General features: G+C 44.1%; 1 protein-coding gene across 1 annotated transcript in view; it reads left to right on the forward strand.

Moving 5' to 3' along the window:
• The window catches only part of LOC116221436 (CXADR-like membrane protein), a 39017-nt gene extending 32341 nt beyond the window's left edge, over positions 1-6676 (forward strand). Inside the window, exons 6-7 of the mRNA XM_031571581.2 lie at positions 4353-4491; positions 4985-6676. Coding sequence (XP_031427441.1) covers positions 4353-4491; positions 4985-5288 — 443 coding nt within the window. The 3' untranslated portion in view covers positions 5289-6676. The remainder of the gene's footprint in view (positions 1-4352; positions 4492-4984) is intronic.
• Positions 6677-13761: the final 7085 nt, after the last annotated feature.

Here is a 13761-nt window from a genome sequence, read left to right on the forward strand (position 1 = left end):
TACAAAAAATGATTCTATGGGTTCAGATGCCGACGCTAAATTGGTGTGAGATTGAGGCTAGTTCATGTCCTTCCACTTCACTTTTGGCTTTGCTCACATCTAAACTACCCATTCAGTCAACTCAATACACAGGCAACCCTATTGTTATCACTACGTTAAGGATCTGGTCTCAATTTAGACTAACTTTTGGCCTCAAGGGGGTATCTAACCATACTCCCATTTGCAACAACCATCTTTTTCTTCCCCCCAGTGTTGATGCAGCCTTTTTGTTTTGGCAAAAGGTCGGGCCTTACAAATTTAAGAGGCCTTTACACTGATAATTCCTTTGATAGCTTTGCCAAACTCAGTGAAAAGTTTAACCTTCCACAGTCACATCTTTTTCGTTATTTCCAGATCCGTAACTTTGCCAAGCTGAATAATTCCGTTTTTCCAACCACCCCACCTGATTCAGCAGTCGACTCAATTTTGGACATTCCTACCAGTCAAAAAGGCCTAATTTCCAGAATATATTCTTCAATTTCCCAACTCACAGTTACCCCACTAGATCAGAAAAGAAAAGACTGGGAAGAGGAGCTGGGTTGCCCTATAACTGACAATGACTGGAAGGAGGCACTCAGCAGAGTGAATGGGAGTACATCTTGTGCAAGGCTGAGTTTAATACAGTTTAAGGTGATCCATCGCACTTATTATACTAACTCTAAACTTTCCAAAATATATCCTAATGTCACAGACACTTGTAACAGATGTAATTTATCCCCAGCAAACATGACACATATGTTTTGGTCTTGTCCTCGCCTTTGTGATTACTGGACAGATATTTTTAGTCATTTGTCCAAATTTCTAAGTGTTACATTGTCACCAAGTATAGAAGTCGGTATCTTTGGGGTAATACCAAATCATGAGAACTTCACGAAGTGGGCAAAAGACACTATTGCTTTCGCGTCCTTACTAGCGAGGAGGAGAATACTTCTAGGATGGAAGTCACCACTTGCCCCCTCGGCGTCCAAATGGCTAGAAGATCTTATGATGTTTCTCAAATTAGAAAAAATTAAGTACAATTTAAGAGGATCTCCGGAGAAATTTGAATTAAATTGGAACCCAACACTGGAATACATAAAAGAGTTAAAAACCCTTGAAGATAAATGAGCACTATCATCATATTCAGGATACTTTGGTTACAATCTGACCTTGTTGCCTTATTCCCTTTCTGATTTGTTTTACTGAACCCCCCCCCCCCTTTGTTTGTCTTTCCCCAATGGCTTTTGTCATATCTAATGTATGTTGCATTGTACATTATATTGTATTATTATTATTATTTATTTATTTTTATTTTGTGTTTTTTCCATTCTCTGTACAGCGTAGACAGTGTAGTATGGCTGACTGGGGAGGGAGGGGAGGAGGGAGGGGGGGGGGGGTTGAAAGGGTGTGCTTTTGAAGGAAAATAGAAAATAAGCCTTGATGTAATTTGTCCTTTTTTTTTGTAACCTGTGAAACCAATACAAATATTTGTCAAAAAAAAAGAATTAGAGCTTTTGGTTCACGAGGTTACAGCAAACTAACCCGGGTAAATATAGAAACTCATAAATATTTCTCCGTTTAGCCCTTCCGTCCACACTAAAAGTTGTGATCACTTTGAATTCAAGACTGTCTTTTATTGGTGAGCTGATTTGGGGAAATTAATCTTTTCAGCGAACATTGAGTTTCTGGGTTGCTATGGGTTGCAGGGTGCCTGTGCAGTTTCATATTAACGAGTTTATGTTCACAAGTTCATATTCACACATATTAGTTAATCACACACAGGCAACTGCAAACTGTTAAGATGGTTCCCTAAGCTAGAGATAGCTAGGATACTTAATAGCCAGGTTAACTGCTCCATAGCATCCCGTTAAATAGTCTTGTAGGAATACACAACACCCCCTACTTTAAAACGGCGTATTCCAGCACTGAAAACCATGCTTTTCAAAAACGCTGCTCTAGGCGGATACATTTGAAAACTGGAGTTGTAGCCTGGACAGGGGAAACTGAAGTTTTCATACGTTTGGTTGCCATGGCACCTGGGGTAGCTTGCGCTCGAGAGGCTATAACGTCAAAATAAACATGGAAGGTGAAATGAATATGCTGCTCTGTTTCTACAATTTACTTACCGGTAGTTTAGTTAGTGTACTTCGAGTACAAGTACTTTTCCTGAATAGATACGCGTTACTCCTACGCAGAAGGTGTGCACTGTACTCGGTGTGCTTGAACTATAAGTGAAAATACGGTTTAAACCATGCAATGAGCGGTGATTCTGGGTAACAGCTAGCTGGTGGGACAGTTTGTATATTCCTATATTAAATTATATATATATAAAAAAAAATATATAACATTTCTGATGTTCGTATTTTTCAAATTTCTCGCAGGCACATAGTTTTCATTTAGCAGCTGATATGTCATGCTAAAACACCTCTTGTTTCGTTACTAATACACAATTAGGCGCACTTTACGCATCTCCTCCCATCTCTTTGCGACGAACACCCACTTTCCCTTATACCCTCCCAGCAGCGGCAATATGCGCTTTTACTCAGGTGCGCCTCCTTTGGAAATACGGTTTTATGTCTTTACCCGCTATTTTACGCCTGAAATGGGCGCAATCCTGTTAGTAAATGAGGCCCTCACTGTCTAATGCACTTCAAAACATAATAATTATACAATATCATCCTTAGAATTAATGACATTTTTAGAATGATTCAGTGTCCAGAGTATATTTAGTGGTCAAGAAGCAAGGTTCAGAAGTCACTTATTGTTCAAATGTTTTGTCAAAACTGTAATAACCGACAAACATAGTATGTCATGTGCCATATGCTGCCATTGTGCTAGCCTAAGTAGTATTCATTACTATTGGAACTGGGGTGTTTGGACAGATTCCCACCCACCAAAGGGGGTTCAGAGCAGCTGATAGGTCTGCACTGGATCGTTTTTTTGACCCCGTCATGCATCTATACTATGTTTGTGGAGCCCTTTGTATCAATCTGATTTTGCTGGTATGTCTTGTTGTTCCCTGCCCACCTGTGTTTAGTATTTAAACCCTTGTGTTTCATGAGTTCTTTGTCTCTCAGTTGTGCGCGTTCATGATTGTGTTGCCTTCACGCTGTTCTGCTGCACTGTTCAGTTTGTTCCTAGAGTTGTGAGTAAAATAATCCTTCTTTTGAGTTAAAGTTTGTCTCGAGTCGTGCATTTGCATCTTACTAGTGGTGGCAAAATGAAGCTTCATAAAACCTTGAAGCTTTCCAGCTGGATGTGTTGACTTGAGACATTTTATGAGACTTCGAATGCACTCTAGGGACACCTGCTAGTAATACGGTGTAGGAAAGATTCTCTGGAATGAGTTCAATACATACGCAAAGGCCTGCTACAATAACATGCATACACACAAAAGTATGGTGAAAAAATAAATTGGTTCATTTTTTATTCTCAATGTAATTTCATAATGAAATTGAAACCGTTCATTTCATCTAGCCATCAGCCTTGATTTCATACAAATAGTGAATCGTTGACAATAGAGTGCACTCAGTGTGTGATGGCACAGCTCATGGTGTTGTCGTTTCACATGTGAATGTTTGAAGTTCAATTCCTGAACACTGCGAGTTTTAATATGTCGCTTTGGATAAAAGGTTCTGCTAATTGTCTTCTGTATGCCATTCGGACACTGTAGAATAGAGGAAAGTTAAAGTGCTTTTGTAAAACAGGGCCGTGAGTATCCTTTTGGACAACTGGTCAGCAGGTTAGTGGAAGTGCAGGGTAGGGAAAGTGCACGGCAGGAATGGGATGGGTATGGAGTATGGAATATGGAGCTAAAATAGAGACTTTAAGTTTGGCTTTGAAAAACAAAAACTAAACTGAATGTTTTAATATGCCTCTTACTACCGTCTCTGATAGCACCCTTCCCTTTCCTGCAAGCTGTTTGCCTAACTAATTGAATAACTAATCAATATTTGATGTATTCATTATGTACGCACACTGAGTCATCAGCTGCAGCTACCATCCAAATAAATAATTCAATGCTATTTTAATGTCATTTCTACTCACAGTTCCTATCAATTCAGTTATTCACCATTAAAGAAAAGTATATACAGTATATCTGAATCAGAAATAAAAAATATATCTGATTAGAAAATAAAGGAACAAATAAAACAGCATATCTGATTAATGTTTGTTTTTACGTGACATTAGAAAATATATGTTTTTTGTATCATATGTACAGAGTAAGTTAAGTGATATGAGCTAAAAGGTTTGAGTGTAAATAGCTGTGTTTAAATGTGTACGTGTGTGTAACTAAATTACAGTTCAGACTTTGTTATTCTCCTGCTCCACAGATGTCCGGGGTATAGGGGTGTTGGCTGGTGCACTGGTGGGAGTATCTTTTGGGCTCCTTCTCCTCTTTCTCATTGTCTGGACTGTCCTCTGTACTAAAGAAAAGAAATATGAGGAAGAGGAGACTCCTAACGAAATCAGGTATTGGTCCGTAATAAGCAAGCAGAGAAAGACTTTTAAAGGTTGATGATCCCCTCAGTATCTGTAAGACATCAGAGATCCACAGTCACTTTGATTTCTGAAGTGACTGACCGCAGTCCAGGGCGATGATTGCAGTGCTTCTTTAATCATTCATAGCAGTCTTAAGACCGAATGCCCATGCTTTTTCTTATTTTCAAGTGTCCGAATGAATTACACAGATCATGGTGATGACTAAGCATCAACAATGCAGGACTCTGAGGGGGAGAACAGATAGATGCAGGTGTACAATTCTCCTTTGTTGATACAAATGACAAATGACCCAAATCATATTTCTATTTGAAATCTGGATGAAATATAAAGCTATCTACATCATTTATATTCCTGTATCTGCTGCTAGAACCTCTTAGAGTGTAAAATGATGTATGTGACTGACTTACATAAGGATATTGTGTCTTATCAAGATGATACTGTAAGTTTACATCTTGTCTTCCAGAGAGGATGCTGAAGCTCCCAAGGTGAAGCTTGTGAAGCCAAACTCTCTTTCATCATTCCATTCTGGCAGCACTCACTCCGGGACGTCTTCTACGCAGTCTATTGTGCACCACAGTGGCCTCGTGTCACCGCCGCTCGTGGTTGAACAGGCAGCCAACTTCCCCCAGCATCCTCCTGGCTATGGCCAAGTGGTCCTTAGAATTCCAGAGCCAAGCTCTCCAACGATGTACTCAGCCAACCTGGTCAGAATGGGTGGTATGCCTGTCATGATCCCTGCTCAAACACAGGCCGTCCAAACGGCATAGAAGTTCAGGCTAAAAAAATATAATAATAGACATCCAGCAACATCAAGATAAATAAACAGTACGACTTGCTAGAGACTGAACTAACGGAACTCAGTCAGCTAAAATAACTCTTGGTTGATTGACAGTGTTTTACCCGTGGCACGGGGACATTTTTTGTCAGGGTTTTGATGGACATGATGTGTAAAGTCAGTTGGAATCTCCAAACATGTTTTTGATTCTTAAAATGCTGCGGCAGCGCAAACAAGGCAAGCTGCATCACGGGCTATGCTAGAGTTGCTATGTTACGGGCTATGCTACAGTTGCTATGTTACGGGCTATGCTACAGTTGCTATGTGACACTAGTTCCAAACAAACAAACGTTGCTTCACTGTCTATATGTCTACAGTCCTTCCTTACACCCGGGCAAACAAGGAAGCCATGAGGAAAATCTTTCTTTCGATCATGTGACCCAAAGGCCATAATAATACCAGAACACCTGACAGGGAAAGAGATATAATGGATAATAATACAAATACAATAATAAAAAAGATGGAGATGGAAAATATGTTCACTCAGATGGGTACACCTTGGCACTACAGTAGTTTGGTTGGTTTCCTCTCTCTTTTAATATGTGTTGCCCAACCCTTTTCCTAAGGATGTCTCATTTGATTGGTTTGCTTTATTGACTAATTAAGCACCCAAATGTGTTTCACCGAATCTGTTACCTACTTGACTTTAACAATGCAGCTCGGGGTTCACTTACTTTTGCACATACACTAATTCCATGTTTCATGTAGTTTTTTGGCTACTCACACAATTCCCTCTAAACAAGTACATGCAATTGATAAACATAAAGCTGACATTTCATATATGGAAAACTGGTGATGATAAAATAGAAAAATCATGGTAAAGCAACAGAAAACTCAAACTGCTCAAGGGGTTCACATACTTTCAAGCAGCACTGTATGTAAATGTACACAAATGTTTAATTCCAGTTTTTCTATTTCTGTTGTCATGAGAAATAAAGAAAGTAGATGAATGTGTTGATATTTATCAAAAATTAAAACAATTAGGCCCATGTTTTACGATAATCAATCCACTAGCAGTAATAGTGCAATTGAACATTGTTGTCTGTTGTATGTATGACCTTAAACTTGATATACTTCCAGTTAATTTTACATGAAGTCACTTGATATGTTCATACCAGTTGTCGTGGTATTATTTAATTGTTTCCTACATTTCTAAATACTAAAATATGTCTGGGATTTGACCCCGGTAATTCTTTGGGTGTTTCATTATTATGTCATTGATTGATACGTCATATGTACATATCTGCATCACAGGATTTGTTCAATAAGAATAAGCCTGACGGATATTCCCGAAGACATCAGAGGCAAAAAATGTTAAGGAAAACCAAGAGGATAGCACTGTGGCTTTAGTCATTAATCTAGGATAAACTGGATAGTGGCTATCTCTGAGAAACAAGACCTCAGTTACTGGCTATTTTCCCCCATGGAGCTGAGGACAGTACGCAAGCTTAGGAAGCTATGTAAACGGTTGTCAGTATCGATGGCAACATGGCTAACATGACCTCAGTAGCTACTAGGACTATATTAGTTTGACTTGTGTTGTTTCAAGTAAACTAGCTAAGTTTCAAACGTCAGTTTGAACTAACACCACTTATGTTAGCTCACTAGTGATCGTTTCATAGAGACGACACATCTGCAGTTACCTTAGCTAGTTTAGCTAGCTAGCAACCAGGTTGCAGGTCCAGACAGGTAGATGCATGGGCTGAAATAAAGTACATTTTCTCAACTCACTGCCAACTGACTAGCCTGGGTACCAGACGAACTTAGCCCCGCCCACAACCACCACCTTCAGCTGAACCTGGCCAAAACAGAACTGATGGTCTTCCCAGCCAAACAGGTCATCCACCACAACATCAATATTAGGGCTGGGCACGTTAATGCGTTATTATTGCGTTAACGCGTTAACGCAGGTTTTATTATTTATTTTATTATTGTAAAAGTCTGTTGCTCACAGGCTTTTATTTTGTAAAAGTCTGCTGCTGACTGCTACGGAAACGGAAAAGAATGGGCGGATAAACAAACATGGAGAAGGGCATTGCTACCATAGACATATATATGTCTATGATTGCTGCGACGTGCCAACTCGCCACCATCTTGGGAAGGTAAAGGCTGGACTGTAAACAAACGCAAGTGAACGGTGGAGCTGGATAAAAAGTGCTATAGCGTTTACATTTCTCATTTATGAGCTACGTGGAGTACCAAACAAAGTTTGGTCTCCATGTTACTTAGAATCTCGATAGTTCGCCATAGACATATATACATATATGTGATAATTGCAAATCATTCAACGAAACAGACAGTGGAGGGAGGCTTCGGCAGACTACGTACAGCAGAATAACTGCCAGCAGTGAACTTTTTGGTGCTTCACCACACTCTAACATGAATGCCTTGGCAGTGGCAATAAGCTTTAGTTTTGTGTTTGTTTTGATAACATTGTTTAAGTTGAGAATTACACAAAGTATTTATTTTATTTAACTGCTACTATATGAAAAAAATGCTGACGTTAAGTGTTTGCACTTTAGTTCATATGGCAGTACATTTAAAATAACAGTGTCAAGTTCTAGGAATTGACAAACTGCACTGAAAGTGTTTTCTGGTTTCTCACTCAGGGAAATTTGGTAGTGAACATAGACTGGTTATGCTGCTCCCTGATGAAAGTAAAATGTTTCTGATGTTACCTCAGAAATTGCCTGTTTTAATTATATGATTGTGGCTCAGGATTTTTTTGCCAGTTTTTTTCTTTTTCATAACGAAAAGGATAACATTAATGCCCTGGCAGTGGCAATGAGCTTTAATTTTGTATTTGCTTTGATAACATTGTTTAAGTTGAGATTTAAAATGAATATTTTATTTAACTGCTACTGTATTAAAATGCTGATGTTAAAAGTGTTTGCACAACAAATGTTATCGCACTTTCGTTCATATGGCAGAACATTTAAAATAAAAGTGCGCTATACACTACTTTTGAATTAATTATTGGAGTTTGCGTATACAAATGCGATTAATCGTGATTAATCAGGGAAATCATGCGAATAATCGAGATTACAAATTGTAATCGTTGCCCAGCCCTAATCAATATCAATATTGACTCTTTATCTCTTGTTCCATCCAAAACAGCAAGAAACCTCAGGGTCATTATTGATGACCAACTGACCTTCACGGCCCACATCGGCTCTGTCTCCAGTTCGTGGCGCTTTGCGCTATACAACATCCTCAAAATCAGGCCGTACCTAATCCAGTGTGAAGGACCCCATGGTTGGGTGAAGCACTTGCGTGTGGGGTGCTCTGGATGGGAGAAGCATGATTGGTGTATGCGTGAGGGATGTCTGTGTACATGAAGCGCATGGGTGCGCTTCCCGAAGGTGAGGGCAGTGTGACGATGTGATAGGGGACGGCCCAGTGTTCCGAAAGCCTGATATTCCGAAATCTCAATATTCCGAAAAATAGTCCCCCTGGCATAATTTAGAAATATTTTAAGTGGCACAAAACACACACAGCATTTAGTTTGCGCAGCGGAGCGGTGGCGCTCACCGGGCTATCACGCATATAACTTTTCCTAGGCAATATTTGTTAACTTAGCCTACTCTGCTTTTGAATATGGGGTACCACTCGTGCAAAGGAAATCACCGGCAGATTGTCGCAGGACATTACGTAGATCTATGTTTGGCACCCTGTAGACCAGGATTCGAGTCCGGGTGCGGTGACCACGCTCTCCCTTCGCTGGGCACGCAGCTTTGTTTTGTTTTAGACTGCAGCCAACATGGCGTCTAGGCAGAGGCATTCAAAAGTGTGGTTATATTTCACGCAAAAAGACGACCACAGGGCCACTTGCAGTGCTTGCAAAACGTCTCTTTTGTCAAAGGGGGGGGAAACTACCATTACTCCGAAATATTTGTCCATACTGCATGCAATAACTTTGCAGGAGTGTCGCGTTTTTGAGCGCTATGGAGTGAAGATAACGTTAATGAATCTCAACCAAGCAACAGCAGCGCGGCTAACGTTAGCGCTTCATCTGTTAATATTGAAGGTAAACTCTAACAGTCTATTGTGTTAGTGCCATTTGTTTCATTGTGTAAACCAGCTTTCATTTTTTGTTCATGTCAGTTTTATTTTTAGTTCAAGGTGAATACACTGTAATTGGCATGTTCAAATATAATTTAGCACAGCGGTTCTCAAACTCTGGTATATCAAGGACACCTAAACTGCCACAAATTAGACCAGGGAGGGATCCCTATTTGATAATACTATTTTCCAGGCTCCCCCATCTGATGAGATTTTTGAGTTTAGATGTTTTATTACAAAAATTGTATGAAACCCATTACCAAATCAGTCATACATTCTGTTACGGTTGGAATTATAGTCAAAACAAATACTTTTTTTCTTTGTTGGGACCCCCTGGCACCCCATCAAGGAAAATGATCCCTAGGCTATGGGTCTCTGGACCCTACTTTGAGAGTTTGTTGACCTATTCTTAGGTTTGTTTTTGGTTATTTAAAACATGTAAATTCAGAGAATATTATATAAAAGAAAATTAATGTAAATAAACGTCTCGGTTACTTACGTAACCTCGGTTCCTTAAGCAGGAACCAGATATAACAAAGTTGGTGTGTACAGTGTTACCTTGGATTGATTGTCTTGCTCAGTTTCTTTCCAAGGCAGATCTGAGGGCGCGTAATGATATTATAGTACTCCTGGCAGGCGGGGCCAGGAGCGCGCGCTGACAGATCTCGCGGCCTTTCAGGCGTGAATAGATAAATGCTTCGATTTGTACCCCATGACTGACGTCATGTACCATACTGTTATATCTGGTTCCTGCTTAAGGAACCGAGGTTACGTAAGTAACCGAGACGTTCCTTATCGCAGTTCACTGCGATATAACAGTATGGGACCCTATACATTCCCGCGTGCACACTTATCATATACATCGTTCTCAGGTCAGGGGATTCAGAGATCGCTTGCCTGCAGAACACCATGAATTTAACAGGGCCACCTTTATCATAGGCGACAGGGATCCGTGATCCTGCGCCCGTAGGAAAACCCTGGGATGTTTCATGTGCAACATAACATGTAGACACTAATGAACACACTTATCATATATATCGTTCTCAGGCCAAGGGATTCAGAGATCGCTTGCCCGCAGAACGCTATGAAGAAAACTAGGTTCAGCCACATCTAACATATAGAATCTAATGAAAGTGTGGCGAGAACTCCAGCTTGCAGCTTTGCAATTATCTTCCACTGAGACGCCCTTTAGTAAGGCCCAGGAAGACGAGACCCCCCGTGTAGAGTGCGCATGCAACTTCTCCGGGGGATCTAAAGACAAGCTCTTATAAGACAAGACGATAGCCTCTACTATCCAACGGGAGAGGCTCGGTTTTGATAGAGGTCTGCCTTTGGCGCGTGCACCGAAGCACACAAATAGCTGATCTGACTGTCTGAAAGCTCTAGTGCGCTCTGCGTAACAGCGGAGAGCGCGCACTGGACAGAGCTTATTCAAACGTTCCTCCTCTGCCGACGCAAAAGGCGAGAAAACTGCTGTAGGAATTCTAGAATAACGCCCAGCGAGCAGTTAATGGGGTCGTGCTGACGCGCAGCACACCACCGCTCAAAACTGCGCCACTTCAGCGTATACAGAGCCCGTGTTGATACAGCTCGGGCACTCTGTATTGTAGCCACCACCGCGTCCAACAAGCCTGACGCTATGAGCCTGCTCTGCCAGGCTCTGAGACGCCACCACTCCGGATGGGGGTGCCACACTGTCCTGTGCGCCTGCGTTAGGAGGTCTCTCCGCAGAGGCAGCTCCCAAGGCTTCTGCACTGACATATTGACTAGATCTGCCGCCCACGGCTGATTGGGCCAGTGGGGGGCTATCAATACCAATTCCCTGCCCTCGTCCGCAATCCTGCACAGCACCTGCTGGAGGAGCGGGATCGGGGGAAAAGCATATAGGGGTAGAGCTGGCCACTGGTGGCCCAGCGCGTCTATGCCTAGTGGGGGATCGTCGCCCCCTAGCGAGAACCAGAGCGGGCAGCAGGTGTTCTGCCTGTTCGCGAACAGGTCCACCTGCGCCTTGAAAAAACGCACCCAGTTCTGACCTATCACTTGTGGGTGAAGGCACCAGTCTGCTGCTCGAGGATCGCCCCTCGATAACAGGTCCGCACCGTAGTTGAGGTGACCTGGTATATGAACTGCCCTGAGGGACAGGACGTGCCTTGCTGCCCACAGGAGCAGGCGAGTCGCCCAATGGTGTAGTGACTGGGAGCGCACTCCGCCCTGGCGATTTATATACGCCAAGGTCGCAGTGTTGTCCATCCTCACTAGTACATGCTGACCACTCAGTCTGGGCAGAAAGTGTTGTAGAGCTAGGACTACTGGTCGCAGCTCTAACACATTTATATGAGACGCGGCCTCTGTCACAGACCAGAGACCGTTCACGCCTGTCCCTTCGCAGACTGCTCCCCAGCTTTTGTTGGAGGCGTCTGTGGTCACCACCACGCGACGTGACACTATGCCCATAGTGCCCGACGCGGCGAGAAACCAGGGGGTTCTCCAGATCGCCAGGGCTTTCCTGCATCTGGAGGACACCACTACTCTGCGATGCCTGTCTGTGACTGTGTTGAGCTTCATAGACAGGTACCATATTTGGAACGGCCACATACGCAACATCCCCAACGGGAGCGCTATAGCGGCTGACGCCATCATTCCCAACAGGCGTTGGCAGCACAGCGACGAGACTGACTGTCCCCGTCGGAACTGGCGCACGCATGTTTTGATGGCATTTATTTGATCTTGAGACAGCCTGACCTCCATGGAGGTGGAGTCTGAAATCATGCCTAGAAAATGCGTAACTTGCTTGGGGCAGAGAACGCTTTTTTCCCTGTTTATTACAAAGCCCAGTCGCTACAGGTGCGCCACCACTAGATGGCCGTCCTGCACCGCTGCAGCCTCTGAATGAGACGCAACTAACCAGTCGTCCAAATAATTGTAAACGTGTAAGCCGCGTAGACGTAATGGGGCGATGGCTGCCTCTACGCACTTTGTGAATACCCTCGGCGCTAGGGACAGGCCGAATGGGAGTGTGTTGAATTGGTACGCTATTCCTCCGAACGCAAACCTCAGATATCTCCGATGTCTGTGGTGGATCGGAACGTGGAAATAAGCGTCTTTTAAGTCTATCGTGATAAACCAATCGTTTGGCCTTATAAACTGCACAAGCCTGCGTGGGGTCAACATTCTGAACCGTAGCGGCATGAGTGCTTTGTTTAACACACGTAGATCTAATATTGGCCGATAATTCCCGTCCTTTAAGGGGACGAGGAAGTAACGGCTGTAGAAGCCTGCTTATTGCTTCTTTTCTGAGCAGGGAGACTATCTCTTCCCGTAGGAATCGCGAATTGCAGCACGTAACCCCTTGTGATCGTTTTCAGCACCCATGGTGACACTACCGGCACCCATCACCCTCCCCAGTGCCTGTGACGTGCACCGAGTTAGTCTGAGCGACAGATCCGTCGCGCGACGGAGTTCTGCCACAGACGGGTGATCCTCCCCCAGCGACAAGGCAAGCTCAGTCAGGAGCTTTGCCTGGTAGCACTGTAGCAACGCAGCCGTATTGGTTGTGCAGGCAGCCTGCCCTGCAGCCAAGTAGGACTTTTCTGCCAGCTGAGCCTGGTGTCTGCCCACCCGCGTGAGCAGGAGAGGCTTCTGGCCGAGGCGCATCGTGGGGGAGGCGGGCGAGAGGTAGCCCGCTACTGCATCCTCCACCTGAGGGAAGGAGAGGTAGCCCCTCTCCTTAGCCATGTGGAGCTGCATGTAGGGCGCGAACCCCGGCACCGGGGCTCGGCCTGAGTAGGGTATCGCCCATGTCGCCTGCAGTTCCTCGTGCACTTCCTCGAAAAAGGGGATGCAGCTGGGAACTGGCGCGGCGGGGCCAGCATAAAACTCCCCGTCCAGCAGCGAGGACCGCACGCTGGGAGGGGGAGGGAGAGGGAGCCCGAGGCAGCTGGCTGCTCTCAGCGCAACCTCGTGGAGTTGCTGGCCCAGGAGCCGAGACGAGGTAGGAGGTGTCTCCACCCGCATCCTAACGTCTTGGCTCATCTGCATTGCTTCAGCGATTGAGCTGTGCTCATCGGAGAAGTCCAGCAGACTTTCCTCATCCAGGCTGATGTCCAGCTCGAGTTCAGGCTGGACACCGCTTGGTTGAAGCTCCTCAGCCTCGCTGCCCGCAGCCCCAGGGCTGACAGGCGGCGGAGACGGGGAGAGACCCGGGAGCGGAGCTGCAGCTGCAAGGCGACTGCTCACGCTCACCAAGTCCAAGGCTGAAGACGCACTCATTCCTACGGGGGCGTTAGCCCCGGATGGAACCAGTGCAGTCTCCTCTGCGTCCTTGCGCTTCCAGAACGCAAAGC

The sequence above is a fragment of the Clupea harengus genome, chromosome 8, assembly GCF_900700415.2.
Source record: "Clupea harengus chromosome 8, Ch_v2.0.2, whole genome shotgun sequence".
In the NCBI taxonomy this organism is placed as follows: Eukaryota; Metazoa; Chordata; class Actinopteri; order Clupeiformes; family Clupeidae; genus Clupea; species Clupea harengus.